We start from the raw sequence: 21,434 nt of genomic DNA, 5'->3' as shown, positions 1-21,434 counted from the left end.
GCTCACACAGTCACGTATACTTCTGAGTGAATCCTAGTCAGTTGTAATGGAGGCCAATGGCAGGGGTTTCCAGTCTGTGGGTTTTGAACCTGAGGTGGGGGGGGGACACTTTACAGCTACCCTGCATAGAAAGGGGTTTGGGAATCTATAAATATTTCTATAGACTGAATAAATTTTGCTTACATAAATGCTGCTCAAAGTTTCCATATGTATATACAACTGTTATTGGTAAATTACAAATACATTTAAAAACATCTTCAATGTCATACTAGCTTTTTTTTTTTACATACTAAGATTCTGGAAAAACTTTTACTTTAATAAATTTCTTCCTATTTAAAAAGGTTGTTAACTATTGGTTTATATGACAACACGTTTTTATCATGTACTAACAAATGTATATGTATATTTACATGAACATTTTGTGTTTTGTCTACCCTACAAAGTATTGTAAATGGTTTATATATTGTGCAGATGAAGATAATAAAGTCACAAAACAATCAAAGTATTTTTATAAATTGCTATTTTTTATAAATTGCTATTCAGCTGAGGTACATCTGGTTGATGACCGTAGGCCCCTTTAGTGTCTCACAAAAAATACTCATGAGGTCAAAATTAGAAGAATCGTAGAAAAGGCTGTCAACCCTACCCCTGAACTTGGTGATCTCGTTACTTGCATCCTGCTGTCCCAAGCAAGCGTCTGGACAGGACCACAGCAACTGCCCCCAGGAGCCCAAGTTTCACTTACTTCTGCTTTGCACCTTGAGCCGCATCCATATTTTGGAGAAAGCCACTGTTTTTCTCAGTCAACTGTTGTTCCTTCCCAACTGTCATCATCTGCAGAGATGTCCTGTCACTTAGCTTCATGAGCGCCATTTCTTGAGCACTACAGGGACGGTGATGGCAACAAGAGGGCTTTCCCCACAGGATTGGCAACTACATCCCCTACACTGACACACTGAGAGCAGGCGTATTTCAGGGATCTTGGCCTTAACCCCTCTCCTTCCCAAACTGACCATCAATTGTAAGGGACCCCAAAGCAAGCTCTTAGGTTTCTCTTCAAATATATACAGGAAAGTCTTTGTAAGTGGCTGTTCCTTAGGACTTCTCTGGTGAACATGAAGGTTGTCTGAGCCTACGAATGTGTGTTTTGAATCTTTGAATGGAAATAATAGAGAGCAATATAAAAGAGCCAGGCTAGGGAGATGGGAAAGTTTCACTTTTATAATCTCTTTCTGATCATGTGTGTGTGTGAATATATATATATATATATATATATATATATATATATATATATATATATTGTAAAAAATAGAAAAGGAGAAAGAAGGAAATCGAAATCATTGGTGCTCTGGAGATAACCAGAGATAGCCCAAATACAAATACAGCTGTATTTGTTTCCATTTCTAAATTTGATGTTTGTCTTATTCTTTTCCTGTCATTGACAATTAGGTTATTTCTAAGTTTTTACTAATATAAATAATATAGTAATGAATATCCTTGCTTAGTAATTTTCAGTGCATCTCTATCATTTCCTTAGGATACTTCTTTAGAAGTAAAACCACTGGCTGAAAGTGTATCTGCATTTTTTTTTAGAGGGGGAGAGCGCATGGGGTAGGGGGAGGGGGAGAGGGAGAGAGAGAATCCCAAGCAGTCTCCACAGCCAACATGGAGCCCAGTTCAGGGCTTGATCTCATAACTCTGAGATCACGACTTGAGCTGAAACCAGGAGTCAGTCACTTAACTGACTAAGCCAACCAGGCACCCCAAACTTTATATGCTTTTCTAATTTAATTAATTAGTTAATTTAGAGAGAGAGGATGGGGAGGGACAGGAGGAAAGGGTGAGAGAGAATCTCCAGCAGACTCTCCACTGAGCATGGGGTCTACACAAGACTCAATTCCATAACCCTGACATCATGACCTAAGCTGAAGTCAAGAGTTGGATGCCCAACAGACCGAGCCATCAAGGTGCCCCTGTGTATACAATTTTAAAGATTTAGAAAAATATTCCCAAATTAATTTCCTAAAGGTTCAATCACTATACACCACTAGCAGCTGTATGTGAGAAGGGGAAAATTCATTCCAGTTGGATAGGCAAGTATCAGTGGGTGGTGGGGATGGGGGAGTGAATTGTTAGAGTGAGTACTGAAGTGGTGAGAGACATAAAGGTGAAAGGAAATAGAAAGGGGATGGGGAGTTGCAAGACAGGTTCTAGAAAGCTCATATGAAAAGCTGTAAGAAAGGATCCATATGAAACAGAACTCCTAGTTATTAGCAGGAATCACAAGGATTGTACCCACCACCAAACAGGAGGAAACTTTCTCCTCTGGAGAGTGGCCTGACCCTGAGGATCTTAAGAGACAGAATCCCTGAGGGCCTGAGGGGACTGTAGACTGATGGAAGGGAAGGGATAACAGGGATTTCCCTGGAAGGGTGAATTATGGCTGAGATGAGGAATGGTAGGAGGAAAGAGGCTTGGGGAACCAGAGACTTATGGAACCATTTGGGCAGCCAATGGCCTGGTCCATCACTCTGGCAAAATTGTGCTTTGTGTTTGGCCATTGTGGGAATCCACAGTGGATGTGGTACAAAGGGCGCTGCTATGAAGGAGGAGCAAAGGCAAAGACTGGAACCTTCGATGTGAGATGCTCCATCCTTCTTAACTTTGGATGTGACAAAAATGAATAAAAATTTGATCTCTTTCAGGAGAGACACTGCGCCCTGTCCAATTTTATCACTGCTCCTATCTGGACGGTTTCATCTGTTTCCTGAAGACGTTAAGCATTACTAAGGCAAATCCAAGCTCTGAAAGATGAATGGCCATAAAATCTGCCTGGTTTCATGTCTCTTTCCTGTCCAAAAATTAGAATACTGTGCAAATAATATTTCCTTATTTTGATAATTCTTTGACATCCTGATAGCTTTCCATTGGGTGATTTAAAAGAAAATTTGCTTCTCTGGTTTCAAGTACCTACACAAATTCTACATCCATACATTTTCTCTTATTTCAATAACAGAATCCTAATGATGGCTTACATTCGTGCAGCTCCTAGTAGATTACAATGCTTTTCACTTATGATTTAGTTCCCATGACAACATGGTGAGGAAGGTAGTATTCCTGTTTTATGTGTCTGAAGCTCTGGGAGATGGTGTGATTGACTTAGAGTCATACAGCTGGTTAACTAGTAAATTTCCATGTCCTCACAGCTACCCGTAAGGGATTTCTCCTCCACCCCAAAAGATGATCTAGATGAGGACTCACCGTTAAAACTTCCTGTGGTTGGAAATCTTCTCCATACTGTTCAGTACGGTAGACACCATGCCCCTGTGGCTATTGAGCACTTGAGATGTAGTTAATGCAACTAAGGAATTGAAATTAATTTAACCTAAATAAATTTAAACTCAAATAGGCATATGTGACTGGTGGCTACCATATTGAACAACTCAGAATTTTCTAGACCAGGAATCAGCAAACTATAGCCTGCAGGCCAAAGATACCCTGCCATTTATTTTTTTAAAGATTTTATTTATTTATTTAACAGACAGAGATCACAAGCAGGCAGAGAGGCAGGCAGAGAGAGAGAGGGAAGCAGGCTTCCTGCTGAGCAGAGAGCCCAATGTAGGGCTCAATCTCAGGACCCTGGGATCATGACCTGAGCCAAAGGCAGAGACTTTAACCCACTGAGCTGCCCAGCCGCCCCTGCCACTTGTTTTTTAAGTAACATTTCATTGGAACACAACCACAGCCATTCCTTTAAATATTGTTTATGACTGTTTCTGTGCTGCAGTGACAGAGTTGAATGGTTGCAAGAGATGTAAATTTGGCATGCAAAGCCTAAAATATTTAGGATCTTGCTTTTTAGAGAAAAAGTTTGCTGGCCCCTGTTCTAGACCATCTCCTTCCTCTGTGATGATGGGTGTTTGCTACAGTGAATCAACTGGAGGCAGTGAGTAAGAGTTTGAGTTTTGGAGAGGCAGGCTGAGCTCATATCACAATCAACCCTTAGCAGCTAGGCATAATCTTAATGTTCTGGGTCTGACTTTTCTCATTACTATCACCATTGTTACGAGAGTGGTGCGGAGCAAATCAAGTCATTCTTATTGTGCTTCACACAGTATCAGATGGATGCAGACACTTGGTAATGTTACCTATCTATCAAAGTAAAAACAGTAGAGATGGGAGCTATTAGGTTTCATTAGCTTCAAATATAATAAATAATAGTAATAGTGATGATGATGATGATGATGATGATGATGCAGCACCCTTAGTTTATTAAGAACTTTCACTGATGGGGCGCCTGGGTGGCTCAGTGGGTTAAAGCCTCTGCCTTTGGCTCAGGTCATGATCCCAAGGTCCTGAGATCAAGCCCCGCATTGGGCTCTCTGCTCAGCAAGGAGCCTGCTTCCTCCTCTCTCTCTCTGCCTGTCTCTCTGCCTACTTGTGATCTCTGTCTGTCAAATAAATACATAAAACCTTTTTTTTTAAAAAAAAAAAAAAAAAAGAACTTTCACTGAGTGTTTCCTTTGGTTCTCACACCCACCCTGAATGGTCAGGCAACCCAGGAAGATCTTATTACCTCTATTTTTAAAAATGCGGAAACTGAGACTCAGAGATAGACCGTGATTTGCCCAAAGTTTTATTGCTAGAAAATGGTAGAATCAGGGTTTTAAACCTGCATGTTTTGGCTACAAATGTGACAATTATCCTATTATTATACATACATTTGATGCCCAATATGTTTTAATAGGTTCCTTATTAGCCGTCTCACCTAAAAAACAAGTTAACTTTTTTTAAAAGATTTTATTTATTTATTTGACAGAGAGAGAGATCTCAAGTAGGCAAAGAGGCAAGCAGAGGGGAAGGGGGAAGCAGGCCCCATGCTGAGCAGAGAGCCGGATGCAGGGATAGATCCCAGGACCCTGAGATCATGACCTGAGCTGAAGGCAGAGACTAACCCACTGAGCCACCCAGGCGCCCCTAAAAACAAGCTAACTTCTGAGGATTTTTTTTTAAAAAAAGTAATATCTACAGTGTGGGGCTTGAACTCAAGACCTTGAGATCAAGAGTCACATGTGCTAGAGACCGAGTCATCAGGTGCCGCTGAAGCTACATCTGACTAGTCAGGTAGTTTTGGTCCTTGCTACTCCAAGTATGGTCTGCTGACCAGCAGCATCAACACCATCTGGGAGCTTACTATAAACACCCAGAATCTCAGGTCCTACCCTAGACTCAACAGCATCTACATTTTCACAAGATCCCAGGTGATTCATATATGTATTGAAATTTGGAAGTATTCACACGCTAGACCTTTGAAACTCAAATCTGTTTTCTTCTCCCTAGAGCCTATCTCTTCATTCCTGTACATTAAACCATTGGCCTCTAGGATTGTTTGGTACAACTGGAATGAATCCCTCCTCTTTTCCCTAACCTCATCAAAACCTTTACAATTACAAATTTGGTGGGGCACCTGGTTAAGCGTCTGACTCTTGGTTTCTGCTCAGGTCATGATCTCAGGGTCCTGAGATCGAGCCCCATGTTGGGCTCTGCACTCTGTTGGGAGTCTACTTGGGGATTCTCTCTTTCCACTTTCCTCTGCCCCTCTCCCTCTCCCTTGACCCCATGCTCAGTCTCTTCTCTCTCTCTAAAATAAAGAAAGAAAGAAATCTTTAAAAAAATAAAATTACAGGGGCACCTGGGTGGCTCCGTGGGTTAAAGCCTCTGCCTTTGGCTCAGGTCACGAGCCAGGTTCCTGGGATCAAGCCCCACATTGGGCTCTCTGCTTGGCGGGGAGCCTGCCTCCCCCTCTCTCTGTGCCCGCCTCTCTGCCTACTTGTGATTTCTGTCTTTCAAATAAATAAATAAACTATTTTAAAAAATAAAATAAAATTACAAATTTGAACAAGCATTACTCAAAAAGAACAGATCAACTATTTTAAAAGACAGCTGATGAAATCTGTAACTTACCTTTTGTGGGAGACTTTTTCCAGGCCTGACCACTCAGATCCACCCTCTTCAGTACCTGCTAGCTCGACAATTTGGGCTCTCAGAAATTTTAAAGCCTGGTTCCAATAATTGAGGATTTGATGTCACCATAGGCTCCTGGCCAGTTTATGATGAGATGGTAAAAGCTGTGAAATATGTGTATGCCTGGTGATTTCCTTGTTTATGCTGATTTGGCAATCATAAATAACCTCTCAAGTCAGTGGGGGTAGACTAGCGACAGTTAAGTTTCCCTGGAAAGTTCTGGTGATGCCAGATCCTCCTTTCCCCAGCACCAAAGGCAGAGATGAGGCCATTTATGAGTGGTACACACCGAGGCAGGTGAGTTTGCAGTTGGACTTGCCCTCTCTGACATTCCACGTGGAATGCGGTACATGCGACCCTTCAACCCCCTCCGACAAGGTTCCAGGGGGGCATCGCTCTCCTGCATTCTTTTAACTTACATCTCCAGCTTGTCTCCCAATTTCCTTGCTTCTCCTATCAACACTTTAGAAACGAAATCCAGCCCTCTGTCCTCTGTCTACTGACACAGTGCTCTGGGATGCCCTTCCAACTTCAGCTGCTTCTGCCGTGCCCACTCCTTTCACCTCCTTGTCTGAACAAGGCATCCCAGACCTTCTGCAATAGAGGACATGACTTCTCCCAACCCCCATCCCCCTTAGCAGGAATGAGGAAGCAGTTGGTCTGGCAAACCAGAGCTACTCCTACTTTATGGCTCTGTCCATACTTCCTCTTACCATTCTCTACCACCCACTTTCACTTCTTCCAAGACTTCGTTGCCAAGTTCACATTTTCCTTGGTACCTCTTCTTCTCCCTCATTCTTGGGGAACTCAGCACCCATGGGAGGGGTCTAACATTCTGACATCAAGGGTCTTAAGCTACCAACTCTTAAAGATTTCCTATGCAACTACCAACATTATTTGGCAGCATGGTGAGGAAATCAGAACAACTTTTCTAAACATGAACTTTAGAATGAGGTAAGTGTTTCAAACCTGGCTTTGCCATTTATTAGCTATTTGGTTTGTGGTAAAATATAATTTCTGTCTGAAAAATGTGTTTGAGAATATCTGCCAACTTGGTTTGTCAAGATTAAGGCAATAATTCAAGGAAGGAGTTTAGGGTACTGCTGGATGATTGCTAGTGCTCTGGCTAGAAAGAAGACTCTAGGAAGACACCAATGGCTGTATGCTTTGTTGACTGTTGTACACCAGCAATAAGCAAGTGGCTGGCATTAGGCACACAAAAAAATTTTGTCAAAGAATAAAATGAATACAAATATGGTAGCCATGTTTTCTATGTCAATATTTTAGGTCTTGTCATCACCCTGAGTATTTCCTCAGCTAAAAGCTCAATGTCAGATATCTCATCATTCTTCTTCCAGGATTTCTATGCTCCAGACTCCTTCACCTTGTGGCCTCCTATAGTACCTGCTGGGCCAATCTTCAGTCTTGGGTTCCTGCCTCACATCAAGACGATGCTCATAACTTTGGTTGTCCCAAGTAACTCTGTGTTTCTTTAAGAAAAATCGTGGATGTCTTGGTGGTTCAGTTGGCTAAGCATCTGTCTTCAGCTCAGGTGATGATCCCAGGGTCCTGGGTCTCGAGCCCTGCATCAGGCTCTCTTCCCTGGGGAAGTCTGCTCTTCCCTCTGCTCCCTGCCTCCCCGCAACTTGTGCTCTCACTCTAAAATAAATAAATAAAATCCTTTTCTTTCTTTCTTTCTTTCTTTTTTTTTTTAAAGGAGACAAAAAGAAAAGGAAAAAATCACAACAGTCTTATGAGGAGCTCCACCAAAATTTAACAACAATAACTAACACTGAGTACTTACCTATATGCAAGGCACTCTTCTAAGTCATTTATATGTATTACCTAATCCAATTCTTACCATCTTTCAAAAAGGGATTCAAACCCAAACCTATATTGGCTCCCGGGACCACATCCTCAAGCACCACCAAATATGACTACTCTTCACATTGGGTTCTCACTGTTACTCAGAAAACTTTACACATCTCTTGTTGCCTCCCAGACATATGGGGCCAACCGCTGTTTTCTGTCTTCCTTGGTTCTTTCCCCTTTCTGCCCCACTACCAAAATGCAGCCAGCTCCCTCTGTGAGCGGTGACCCAGCCTCCCTCATTACCGCATTACATCATGGCCACCTGAAGGAAGGGCTCTCCACCACCAGTCAGCTCCTCTGTGTAACCTCTTCTCCACTCAGAACATACGTATGCTTTCCCCATCCTCTCCCAAACCCTTGGAGCTCAGAGAAAGTACTTTTCCACTTTCCTTCCTCAGGCTCCCTTGAATTAGACCCTTTATCCTTCTTGGGGATTATCTTCCATTAATTATCCATTCTCTTGTAATTTCAGAAACTCTTTTTGGCATTCCCCTAAGAAGCTTGCAATTTCTTTGAGGAAATGGACACATAACTTCAAGCTCTGTCTCTGCATTATTGTTTGCTCTGTGTAAAAACCTTGTCATACTTCCCTTCTTGCAAAAAAACATTCCTTCCTTCTGTGTGTTTGAACTACCATCTTTGCTTTCTCCTTTTAACAAAAATTTCTTAAAATATTGACAACTAGAGTTACCCATTTCTATTGTTCATTACATATTCTTAAAATGTTTTCAATATGGCTTAATTACAAAATTTTTTGCCCTTTTTTTGTATTTTTGGAGCCTTTAATAATGTAATTTCTTTGGTGGAGTGAATGCTTATTTTAAAAAATATTTTATTTATTTATTTGAGAGAGAGAGAGTAAGAAGGAACAGAGAGAGGGCCAGAGGGAGAGGGAGAAGCAGACTCTCCACTGAGTAAGGAGCCTGATGTAGGACTTGATCCCAAGACCCTGGGATCATGACCTGAATTAAAGGCAGACACTTAATGGACTGAGCTAACCAGACACCCTGGTTGCTTATTTTTCCATTTACTTTAATAATCCAGTTTCTTTGGTGGAGTGGAAATAGTGCAGTTTGTTTCTCACGCTTATTTGATCCCAGAGGTTTTTTCATGCCCAGAGCACTGTGTTTCATGGACCACACTTCAGGAAATCCTTTTTAAAGATTATAGGTGATATAAGTGAAGTTCCAGGCACACAGGAAGGTTTTCTAAGCAGTAGCAACCACATCACAGGGCACGCCCCCCACCATTGTTGTTGTATCTTGGATATCATGACTGGGCAGCTTTCTTGAACTAATCTCTAAATGCTCAAAACACCTTCCCCCAAGGCCTGAAGCTACCCAACATCAGTTCCATCCCAGCAAGAGGTTCTGTTCTGATCCCTTTTGAACCCCCTTGCCCATCACCAGGCCACCTGTAGCCCAGCAAGTCTTGAGATATGGCACTTACTGAAGAAGGACATTAGAGCAGTACTTGAGTGTCTCAGTCGGTTAAGTGTCTGACTTCAGCTTAGGTCATGATCTCAGGGGCCTGGAATCAATCCCTAAGATGAGCCCCATGTCAGGATCTATGCTCAGCATGGAGTCTGTATGTCCCTCTCCTTTTTCTTCTGCCCATCTCCCTGCTGGTGCTCTCTATATCTGTCTCTCTCTCAAGTAAATAGAATTTTTAAAAAGAGATGGGAAGCATTAGATCCCCATGAAAACTCTACACTGTGAATGTATTGGCAAAAGGCCTCATTGAGAACCCAGAGATTTTAGGAATTAAACCTACAAAGGAGTAAATATGTGTTTATTAATCAGAACCTTTTAATGAGTACCTTTCCATGGAGGGTTTTGTAATAGTTTAATTCACTTTCTAACATTGTTACCAAACCAGTAGTTAGATCAAACAATCTGCCTTGAATGTGCCTCTTTCTAAACTTTGCCAGGACAGAGAGATATCTGCAAGTTACTTAATATCTCTGAGCTTCCCTTTTCTCATGAACAAAATAGAGGAATGTCTACCTCACAGACTTATTGTGAATAGGAAACGGGGTGATTGTGTATAAAGCATTTGGTTTGGGCCCTGGAACACAGCAGGCACTGAAAAAGAGAAATGACAGCTTGGAGGAATAAAATATATGAAACCTCAGGTGGTGAAGGTCTTGACCTCCAGGATAAGAAGAGCATTATTCATCCTACATCTGGGAAGCCCCTGGCTTCCAGCCCTTTAATAAAATGATTCTCACTGTTGTAAAGAATGAAAAAGTTGAAAGAAAGAAAAAGAAAGAAAGGAAAGAAGGAAGGAAGGAAAACTACTGTGTTTTGATATTCAGGAAAGATCTTCAAGACCTAAACTCTCATATTAGACCCTAAACAAGAGTGATGTCAGAGGGCGCCTGGGTGGCTCAGTGGGTTAAGCCTCTGCTTTTGGCTCAGGTCACGATCTCGGGGTCCTGGGATCAAGCCCTGTATCGGGATCTCTGCTCAGCGAGGAGCCTGCTTCCCCCTCCCTCTCTCTGCCTGTCTCTCTGCCTACTTGTGATCTCTGACCATCAAACAAATAAATAAAATCTTAAAAAAAAAAAAAAAAGAGTGATGTCAGATTTGGAGCTATAGGAAATGGTAGAGAACACATAGAATCAGAAAGATTGGGTAAAGTAATGCGTACTTTATCTACTCCAGATATTTGGGAATAAAACATCAGTGTGAAGTCCTCTTATATGGTGGTAACAGCATCCTCATCTCTACTATCAAATATTTATCAGCTGCTTATTGAATCTAGGACACTGTGCTAAGTAAGGCGGGGTAAGAAAGCATGTCCAAGGCTGTCTTTACCCTTCAGCTTAGCAAAAGATGAAAACAGTAACATTCAATATACGTTGAATGGCAAGAGTTGGGACATTTATAGAATTGCTGTGAAATTGCAGAGCAGGGATTCCTGGCTGGCTCTGTTGGTTAAGTGTCTGCCTTCAGCTCAGGTTATGATCCCAGGGTCCCGGCATGGCATAGTGCCGAATTGAGCCCTGAATAAGGCTCCCTGCTCAGCGGGAAGCCTGCTTCTCCTTCTCTCACTTCCCCTGCTCTTGTGCACGCATGCTCTCTCTGTCAAAAAAATAAATAAAACCTTTAAAAAAGAAAAAAAGAATTGCAGAGCAGAAGGATTCTTGGAAGGATGCCTACATAGGATCGGTGGCTATTCTAATGCTTTTAAAGAGTTTCCCATCAGAAATGTGACTGAATCAAAGGTTGTTCAGATAAATGATGAAGAGGAAAGAAGGTTTTCTAGGGAATGGGTCCTGTCTTAAATATGTTGGCGTGCAAGTGCAAGGAGTTGGAGCTTAAACAGAATTTGATGAGGAGATAGTTTTCCAGACAAATTTCATTGTATTTTATTCAGCTGTAATTTAATTGATGTTTTAATCAATTAAACATAAAAGAAGACAAGGATGAAATATACATTTATGTCCATACATATTTATAGCCATCTTGATATTTTTTCTTTTCAATAGAGAAATAACTTGCAGGATGTTCATCCGAAGGTTAAAAGTGGCTATTTTGGAGTAGTGGGAATTTTTGTGATTTTCTGTCCAGCGCAAAGTTCAGAGAAGAGGAAAGAAAGGAAGGAACGCAGACAAGCCTGCCGGCGGTGGGGAATTAACAAGGATTCCTGTGAAAGGACATGCCACGACCTAAGTCACGCTATAGGAACACAGCAGTTTCAGGCAGCGTTTTAGAAAGGAATACATGGTTTCTAAGTAAGTGGTTAGGAAATGAAGCAGTGGTTTCTGGGCATGGGTGTGGGTTTTCCGAGACAAGCCCTCTGAGACTCATTTCATTCCCTTTTGCATGACAGATGCAATTCATCTTTTCTGCGTACAAAATCGTCTCTCAAGCATTTAACACTTCAATTGACACAGAATGAGAAAAATGGAATCATTTTGGAAGCCCAAGAAAGTAAGCCATAAGAAGGAAATATAGTTTTTCTGCTAATGGCAAAAAGGATCTCCCGTAGAATGCAGATTAGTCATCCCCTACCTGAAACATGAGCCATCCTACCCTCCTCCAAGAAAAGATAACAAGAAAGTATTACATGTTAAGTTTAACCAAGAGTTCTAGTTAGAGTTTTTATTTAATATATCATGAGCAGATTTTGGCTTTACCTATAATCGTAGGGAATTTCTACAGAAATCAGGAAGACATTTGGAAAGAAAGGCTGTGCAACCCTAGTGATATGGATGTGTCTAGCTCTGGCATTCCTTTGACTACAAGGATGAAATTCTAAGTTGTTTCAAGCTACAATTTTGGGGGTGCCTGGGTGGCTCAGTGGGTTAAGCATCTGCCTTCGGCTCAGGTGATGATCCCAGAATCCTGGGATGGAGCCCCACATTGGCCTCCCTGCTAAGCAGGAAGTCTACTTGTCCCTCTCCCTCTGCCTATTGCTCCCCCATCTCCTGTTTGTGTGCTCTCTCTCTTTCACTCTCTCTGTCATATAAATAAATAAAATCTTAAAAAAAAAAAAAGCTATGATTTTGGGGCACTTGGATGGCTCAGTTGTTTTTGCATCAGGTCACGATCTCAGGATCATAAGACCGAACCCCAGGGCAGGCTCTGTGCTCAGTGTGGAGTCTGCTTAAAATTCTCCCTTTCTCTCTGTCCCTCATCCTGCTCTCTCTCTCTCAAGTAAATAAATAAATAAATAAAATCTTTTAAAAATTAAAACTATAAAAATAAATTAATAAAATAGTAAAATTTTTAAAAATAAAATTAAATAAGTAATAAAAATAAAATGATAAAAAATAAAATAAAAAATTAAAACTATAAAAATACATACACTAAAAAATGAGAAGACTTGTCTTATAATCATTCTTCTCCTCAGAGACATCAATATTTTGATGCAGAGTCTTTCCAGATACTCATGTACTCATATATACATTACCTTACTTATTCAAATGCTTTTTTTTTTTTTTAAGTAGGATTCCTGCCCAGTGCAGAACCCAACATGAGGTTTGAACTCACGATTCTGAAATCAAGAGTCAGATACTTATCTGACCAAGCCACCCAGGTGCCCCCATATTCAAATGCTTTTAATATAATCTTACTGTGCTCACACTGTGTATTATGTCCCACATGCTTTCCTTTTTCAATACATCTCAGAACCTTCTAGGTCAGTCTTGTACATTTTCCTCATTTCCTTTTAATTATTTCTACATTTCCTTTTAATTATTGTATAATATTTCATATGATCAACTTCCATATTCTAACCATCCATTCTTCCCATTCTTGAATATTTAATTTGTTTTCAAGAGAACATTAAGAAAAATTGTATGCCAACAAATTGGACAGCCTAGGAGAAACGGATAAATTTCTAGAAGCACATAACCTTCCAAAACTGAATCAGGAAAAACCGGAACATTTGAACAGACTTATTATTAACAATGAAATTAAATATGTAATCAGAAAGTTCTCAACAAACAAAAGTCCAGGACCAGATGGCTTCACAGGTGAATTCTACCAAACAGTTAATGAAGAGTTAATATTGATTCTTCTCATAGTATTACAAAAGATAGAAGAGGGAAGAAAGCTTCCAAATTCATTCTATGAGGCCAGCATTACCTGAAAAACAAAATGAGATAAAGACACTACAAAATAGAGAAGTACAGGCCAATTTCTCTCATAAACATAGATGCAAAAATTGTCAACAAATGGGGTGCCTGGGTGGCTCAGTGGGTTAAAGCCTCTGCCTTCAGCTCAGGTCATGATCTCAGGGTCCTGGGCTGGAGCCCCGCATCGGGCTCTCTGCTCAGCAGGGAACCTGCTTCCTCCTCTCTCTGCCTCCTCTCTGCCTACTTGTGAACTCTGTTGCCAAATAAATAAATAAAATCTTAAAAAAAAATTGTCAACAAAATATTAGTGAACAGAGTTTAACAGTATGTTTTAAGGAATCACTCATTACAATCAAATGGGATTTATTCCCAGAATTCAAAGGTGGTTCAATATTTGCAAATCAATCAATGTGTTACATCACATCAACAAAAGAAAAAATAAAAACTATATGATCATTTCAATAATTAGTTTACTTTTTAAAAAATGATTGTCTGAAAATATGTAATATCATGGAAAATACGTAGAGTGTATAGCCAAATGGGTGAAAAAGGCAGCATACAGACATTATATCCAATACAATCCCATTGGAAACATATTTATTCATACTGATTCACAAAGAAAGGATAAGAGAAAACAAGTGTCAACAATGATTATATTTGTGTAGTGGGATCTACTTGATTTTTGTCATTTGCTTCATTGCTTATCTGCATTTTTCTTTTTTTTTTTTTTTTTTAAAGATTTTATTTATTTATTTGACAGAGAGAGATCATAAGTAGGCAGAGAGGCAGGCAGAGAGAGAGAGGAGGAAGCAGGCTCCCCGCTGAGCAGAGAGCCTGATGCGGGACTCGATCCCAGGATCCTGAGATCATGACCTGAGCCGAAGGCAGCGGCTTAACCCACTGAGCCACCCAGGCGCCCCAACTTATCTGCATTTTTCAACATTTTTTTGCAATAAGCCTGACAACTTTTATAATTATAAAAAAAAAAATCAACAGTGTTACTTGGAAAGTAAACCAAAACGACAGTTACTTAGCTAGGAAAAGGCAGTCTCTCTTCTTCATTCACGCAACATTTGCCTTACTTGAATACAGTTTTCCTGGGGACCGAGCCAAAGAGTAAGCCAAGAAGTCTTGATAGAAGCCCAGGGAAAACATCTGTAGCGAAGGAGGTGGGGGGTGGGGCGGAAGGAAGGAGAGACCAAGAAATCAGTCAGCGTCCAGTCTCCTCTCATGCTCTCTACCTCCTTTTATTCAAACAGTTCATTCTGGTGAGGCCACAGGCATTTCTGAAATTCTCCAAGGTGGGGAGCTGCCAGGAGCAAACTTGGCCATTCTTTTATGTGGGAACATGCGTGACTGCTGTTCAGGGAGGACCTACAAGGGAATGTTTCGATCTCTTGCTGGGCTTGACTCCAAAGTATAGATTTACAGAGCTGTGTACAGTGCCACTGAAAGAGCACTTACATTTCCCAGCATGGGTCGGGGCAGTGGCTTTTATCTCTGCAGGCTCTGGGTAGAGTCATCTTTTTTTTCTTTTTTTTAAAGATTTTTTATTTATTTATCAGAGGGGGGGGGGTGGAGAGCGAGCACAGGCAGACAGAATGGCAGGCAGAGGCAGAGGGAGAAGCAGGCTCCTTGCTGAGCAAGGAGCCCGATGTGGGACTCAATCCCAGGACGCTGGGATCATGACCTGAGCTGAAGGCAGCTGCTTAACCAACTGAGCCACCCAGACATCCCTAGAGTCATCTTTTTGAAACGATAAGACTTTAAACAATAGGTGGCAGCCCCAAACTGTGCTAAAGAATCTTGACCACATTTGCAAGCCTGTCCTGGACTCAGTTTCTTGTCCAGCCAGCTCCCGGAAGGGAAATTTTCGAGGCCAGGCGTCTTTTGTAGCATAATAGATGCTCAGCCCCAGCCTGGTTGAAAACTTGGTGCCAATACCCTGTACACTGCGGTGGAAGCTTGAAATAATCAGAGGGACTTCAGGAAGAGTAGGCAGTGGATTCTCATGTTCTGAGATTGTTGACATCAAACAAGTCCAGAATCACGGGCTTTCCCAGGACATGTGTTACAACCATAGGCCTAGGAGGGGAACGTTAATTCCCAGAGAAAGTGCTCCCTTATGATATGATACCAGAAATGTGCCTTCCTTACCTTCATTTCCTCTATTATCTACCGACCGCTCTGAAATCCTACTAAAGTTCCATTCCATATGATTATGGAACAAACAGATTTTGCAAAATTATCATTATCTCTGGAAGCGGTATCATATCAGCCATGAACTCTTAAATGTGACTGAATTTTACTCGGACTCCTGCTAGCTGACAAGTGTTCCCTGCAGAGAGTGATGGGTTATTAGATGATGAACTGGGGTGAAGGAAAAGATCCCCTTAAGGACTTTGCTTCATGAAAGCAGACCCAGTAGGGTTCTAGAAGCCCAAGTCATTTAAATCCATGAGGTAATCCACCGAGTAACCCAAGAATGAGGATACTTAAGAGAGAGAGGGTCTGGGGACCAAGAATATACAATCAGTCTTCATTTTTAACAATTTCCATATTTGTGAATTGACCTACTCACTAAAGTTTATTTGTAATCAAACTCTTGGTATTTTGTGATCCTTTGTGGGTTTTCACAGAGCCCTGAAAACTTTTAGTCTCCTGACATGTTCCAAGCTGAGGAGGGACAAGGTGGTGTTCTGCCTTCTTGTTTCAGCTCTCATACTATAAAGTGTCCTTTTTGCAGTCTATGATGGTGCCAATAATTACAGTAGTGATTTTTTTTTTGGTTGGTGATTTCATGGTTTAAAATGGTGGCCTTCAAGTGTAGTGTTAAAGTGCTGTCTAGTGTTCCTTTATACAAGGAGGCTGTGATATGCTTTACAGAGAAAAAAACATGCATTAAAGAAGCATAATTCAGTCATGAGTTATAGTGCTGTTGGCTGCTGGTTCAATGTTAATGAATCAATAATATTCATTAAATATGGTATCTTTAAACAGAAGCACACGAAAAACAAAGTTGCATATTGATCGGTTGATGATAATGTGACCAGAAGCTCACATGAAACTAACCCTGGATTCTACCTAGGAAAACTATCCCGTATTTGCTAATTTGCAGCATTCTCAGAGACTTTATACACAAATAATGAGAATCAACTGGGATCTTAGACTTTAGAAGAAGAAGAAAGAGCAACTGGTAAGTAGCTATCTTTAGCAATAAAATAAATGACAGGTATTGGTATCTTACTATGATTCATGTGAGAAAAGATTGAGAGCCTCAGTGTGGCTGTTCATAAGGCATATCAAAATCTGGAATTCCTTGGACTATATCAATGTTTCATAAAGGTTCTAAAATTTCCCCAAGGAATCATTCAGGACAGTGATTCTTTCCCTATAAGGATAATCTCCTTTGCTGACATCTCATTGGGGGTACTTAGCTGTATGAAGCCAGTAATACAAAAATACCAAGAAACTTCTACCTAGAAAGATGTAGCCCATTTTACCTCACCATTTGGCTATAATTTCATTATTATTTATATGGCAGTCTAATTTGCCTGAAGTGCCGTTTTTAAATAACTACAGGAGTACTCCTTCACTAATAAACATTATTTTAATAACTCCTCCATAATTAAGGAATTCCCTGTTCCAGACTTAGTGCTATTTCTCTCTGTGAGGGCTCTGGATTATGCTAATTTACAAGACCTAAAGTATAGATTCTCTGGGGTGTGTGTGTGGGGGGGGTTGCTATGTATACTGGAACAATAGTCCTAAACTTGGTAGTGTTAGAATCTAACAGACTTATCTAGACAAGAAGACTCAGCTAACTGATAACACCCATTTATGATGAGTACACAAGTGCTTCAGTGAAAACCAGGCATCAGAAGAAACAGAGGTCAGGTCATGTGGTGCCCATCAGACAAGCCAGCGAGGTCCGCAGGGGTGGAGCTGTGGGATGGAGTGGGGTTGGCCGACACTGAAGAAACGGGGTACTTGTCTCATACTCAAGGAAGCCATAAAGCCTAAATCAGGACCAGAGAAAGGCTCAATGGCCTCGAGTGGCCCTTGGGTCAGCACTGGCTGAGACTGCCTGGGGCAGTGACCTCTACAGATTTCTCTCCTAAAATGAATGGAGCTGAGCCTGGGATGAACACTGTGTCCCTGCATGAGGTCCACATAATTCATTCCTTGCTGCATTTGATAAGATTGCCTGAAGAGGCTGTTATGGTTGGAGAAGGGGCTGGGAGCCAAAACTGACCAATAAAGGGAAAGACAAAGGTGAGAGAGAGGCAAGAGGCAGCAATGGAGCCAGGTACTCTGGCCTGAAAAATTCTGTCTAGAGATGTGACACCCAGGTAGTCAGTCAGGCATTTAAGCCAAATGGGCCATTGTCTTCTTGGAGTTCAGGGGAAAGACTGATTTTTTAAGAGCCTGTGGTTCTGCTGTGGGAGGAATAGAAGTTCCTAGCCAGGGAAATGGAATTACAAAGTGCACAGAGGACAGTGGGACATATTTGTGTTACTGGTAGATTACTTGGTGGATTTATATCAGGGGTTTTAACATTTCCCCCTTCAGGGAACCAGTTGAGACCTAAATCTGCATAAATCCTCTCGAGTTATACTTAACTCAATCAAGGCACAATATATTTTAAATCAAATTTCTTCTATGCAGGAAGTTCCCAGGAAGGCAAAGCAGGGAGAGGAGCCTCATTATTGTCAGTCTTTCAATACAACCTCAATAAGCAGTTTCCTGTCTTATAAGCCAGAGTTCTTCAGAGAAAACAGAAACAATAGGATATATGTGTTTTATCCTATTGGTGTACCAAATCATGCCACCGGCTTTCCTGGGTCTTCAGCTTGTAGATGGCAGACTTGGGTCTTCTCATCCTCCATAATCACATGCGCCAATTACTCATAATAAATCTTGGGATGAGAAGACCTAAGATCTGCCATGTGCAAGCTGGAGACCCAGGAAACCTGGTGGTGTAATTCAGTCTAAGTCCAAAAACCTGAAAACCTGGGGAGCAAATGGAGTAAATCCAAGTCCAAAGGTAGGAGAAGATGAGATGCCATGTCCAGCTTATTGAGGCAGTAAAAAGAGGCTAATTCCTCCTTCCACCTTTGTTCTATTCAGGTCCTCAATGGATTGGGTGATGCCCACCCACAAAGGAGGAAGCAATCTATTGATTCTACTAATCCTAATATGAATGTCATCCAGAAACACTTCACAGACATCCTTGGAAATGTTTAGAGGCACCTGGGTGGCTCAGTCGGTTGAAAATCTGCCTTCAGCTCAGGTTATGATCCCAGGGTCCTGGGATTGAGCCTAGCATCATGCTCCCTGGTCAGTGGGGAATCTCCTTTTCCCTCTGCCCCCCACCATTTGTCTTATTTCTCTCAAATCAATCAATCTTAAAAAATGTTTAATCTGGGCACCTCATAGCCAGTCAAGACGACACCTAAAATTAACCATTACACTGTATTATTTACAATTAATTTCAGTAACTTACTTTTTACAGAGATGCTTTTGTAGCTGAGAAAGCTTGTGAAGTTGTTTCTACCCATTAATTTTTCAAAAGTATGCAACAGATGAAGGCTTGCTTTTTCCCTTACACAGATAAAGATAACTAAAGCATAAAATGTTTGTGTATCCAGGGGCGCCTGGGTGGCTCAGTGGGTTAAGCTGCTGCCTTCGGCTCAGGTCATGATCTCAGGGTCCTGGGATCGAGTCCCACATCGGGCTCTCTTCTCAGCAGGGTGCCTGCTTCCTCCTCTCTCTCTGCCTGCCTCTCTGCCTACTTGTGATCTCTCTCTGTCAAATAAATAAATAAAATCTTTAAAAAAAAAAATGTTTGTGTATCCAAACGATGTTTATGCAGAGATCCTAGCAAAGTATTTGGTTTGTATATATCCATTGAAAGAAACATCGTTCAGACATTGATGTTCATTCTAGTCACTCTAGCTGTATATTCTGCTCTTGTGGAAGTGTGGGTGGCATGATCTATTAAAAAAAAAAATCTTCAGCTTAGCCAGTCTAGCACAATACTTCAGGAAAATGTGAATTCGGCTCAGGTAATACAGTTTTCTGACCTGTGCAAAACCCATAGCCCAGATTAGGGGTGGTCTTATGGCCAACATATTGTCAAATCTGCAGTAGATGAAAAGTACCCCTCCTTGCCTTCTCTGCCTCCTCTTTCAATCCACTCTGCTGTTTTAATCCTTTGGTTCTGGTGTTGATAATTTCACCCCTCTGTCCTTATTAGCTCATTTATTAGAAAAAGCTTGGGAGCCAGACACTGAGGGGATTAGAATCTTGTGGTTGGAGAATAAGGGTACAGGATGTAGGAGCAGCCTTGAGGTGAATTATCAAAAAGATGGTAATTTTTCTCAGGGGAAAATTTAACCTCCAGCTAGTATATCTAAAGCAGAAGATTCTGCTTATAGGTCATTTGTTTGCTGCCCCACCTTGAATCACATTATAAAAAGTTTCTTTATTTACTCTTCTTTAGGACACTGGTGGGCAGAAATGAAGAAGCCCAGGGGTCCCAGAAGCTGGCTGGGATCCCTTGTGTAGATCCTTAAAGACCAGCATGTCTGATGGCCCAAGTTTGGGTTTTGTTTTTCTGACACAAAGCAGAGAAGAACATTGATTCCAGGTCAGTTCTCAGTTTTATTGACTTGTTTTTGCTTTTATGCAGTGGGAAAAAGAGCAAGAAGAAAAATGGCAGTCGCTCAAGTACAGCCTGTCTTTCTATGTCAATGAGTAGTATTCTAGTAAACTCAGTCAAGTCTGACCACTTGGGAGAACTAAGGGAGAAGACCACTCCCACTTCCTGTGCAATTCTGATGTGGCAGGCATTGTGTTCTGACTTTAGATGTATTATAGGGTTAATCCTGACAACATCTTTATAGAATAGTTGATGTTATTCTCATTTTACCAGTGGCTAGCAAGTTCTAAAAAGTGAGTCACTTGTCCAAGATTCTACACCTAGTAAGCGGCAAAGAAGGAATTAGTCCCAATCTCTTTAAACTGGAAAGCTAATGCTTTCTCTACTTATTTCCAAAAGCTTTTATTTAGGGGCTCCTGGGTGGTTCAGTTGGTTGAGTGTCTGACTCTTGGTTTTGGCCCAGGTCCTGATCTCAGGGTTGCGAGATCGAGCGCTGCATCAGGCTCCCCCACCTCAGCAAGGAATTTGCTCAAGATTCTCTCTCTCCCTCTTCCATCCCCCACCCTCTCCGTCTTTCTCTCAAATAAATAAATAAATAAATAAATACATGTTTATAAAAAGCTCTTATTTAATCAACAACTATTTTTGAGCATCTGTTATGGGCTAGGTCTTGTGCTATTGTAAAGAATACAAGGATAAATAAACATACAGTCTTGTCTGCAGAGAGCTCACGGGCCAGTGGGAAATGGGGCACACAGGTGCAGTGTGTTAGCTGCTAGTGAAGACTACCAGGCAGACAGAGAGGAGAGGAACCTGCCTGAGTCTTGGGGGATCAAAAACATCAATCCAGAGAAAATACCTCTAGGAGCTTAAAAAAAAAAAAAGTGCTTCTCAAATTTTGAGGTAATTATGAATCATTCTGGGATTTTTTTTTTTCACTCTGGGATCTTATTAAAATATAGGTTCTGATTCAGTAGGTTTGGAGCGAGGCTTGTGCATTTCTAACAGGAGAGGCTAATGCTGCTGGCCCATGGCTCACACTTCTTAGCTGTAAAGCTCTAAAGGGAAAGGAAATGTTAGCCCGGTGGAGAGGTGTGTTGGGGAGAACTTTCCCAGGAAAGACAAGGAATGCGCAAAGACTCAGCGAGAAAAAGAGCAAGATCAACTTCAGGGAACTGCCATTGATCCAGCAAGCCTGGGTTATAGGTCATGACAAGGTGAGCCAGCCTGACACGGACTAGAGGCAACAGCAAACAAGTGAGCCGGAAGCACATGAAGCAGGCTCTG

General features: G+C 41.3%; 1 protein-coding gene and 1 long non-coding RNA gene across 8 annotated transcripts in view; one reads left to right on the top strand and one right to left on the bottom strand.

The window, feature by feature from the left end:
* The window catches only part of SMCO2 (single-pass membrane protein with coiled-coil domains 2), a 30,253-nt gene extending 23,915 nt beyond the window's left edge, over positions 1–6,338 (bottom strand). Inside the window, exons 1-3 of one of the 4 annotated variants that reach the window (XM_059185841.1) lie at positions 5,965–6,338; positions 3,262–3,330; positions 746–883 (exon numbers count right to left, since the gene is read on the bottom strand). In XM_059185841.1, coding sequence (XP_059041824.1) covers positions 746–873 — 128 coding nt within the window. In that variant the 5' untranslated portion in view covers positions 874–883; positions 3,262–3,330; positions 5,965–6,338. The remainder of the gene's footprint in view (positions 1–745; positions 884–3,261; positions 3,331–5,964) is intronic. The other 3 variants (XM_059185844.1, XM_059185840.1, XM_059185842.1) reach the window with 3 other exon arrangements.
* A 442-nt stretch (positions 6,339–6,780) lies between these two features.
* LOC131838946 (uncharacterized) lies at positions 6,781–20,873 on the top strand. 4 transcript variants are annotated; one of them, XR_009356752.1, is made up of 8 exons: positions 6,781–6,978; positions 7,383–7,576; positions 11,390–11,635; positions 11,734–11,834; positions 16,572–16,679; positions 18,614–18,823; positions 19,989–20,135; positions 20,611–20,873. It is a non-coding gene; the product is annotated as an uncharacterized LOC131838946 (long non-coding RNA). The 4 variants fall into 4 exon arrangements; XR_009356755.1 differs by lacking the exon at positions 7,383–7,576 and having other exon boundaries at positions 20,611–20,872; XR_009356754.1 differs by lacking the exons at positions 11,390–11,635; positions 11,734–11,834 and having other exon boundaries at positions 20,611–20,866.
* The last annotated feature ends 561 nt before the right edge of the window (positions 20,874–21,434 follow it).

Source organism: Mustela lutreola, chromosome 8 (assembly GCF_030435805.1).
Source record: "Mustela lutreola isolate mMusLut2 chromosome 8, mMusLut2.pri, whole genome shotgun sequence".
NCBI lineage: Eukaryota > Metazoa > Chordata > Mammalia > Carnivora > Mustelidae > Mustela > Mustela lutreola.
The sequence above is the reverse complement of the archived record's forward strand: the minus strand, read 5'-3'. Positions and strand labels throughout refer to the sequence as shown.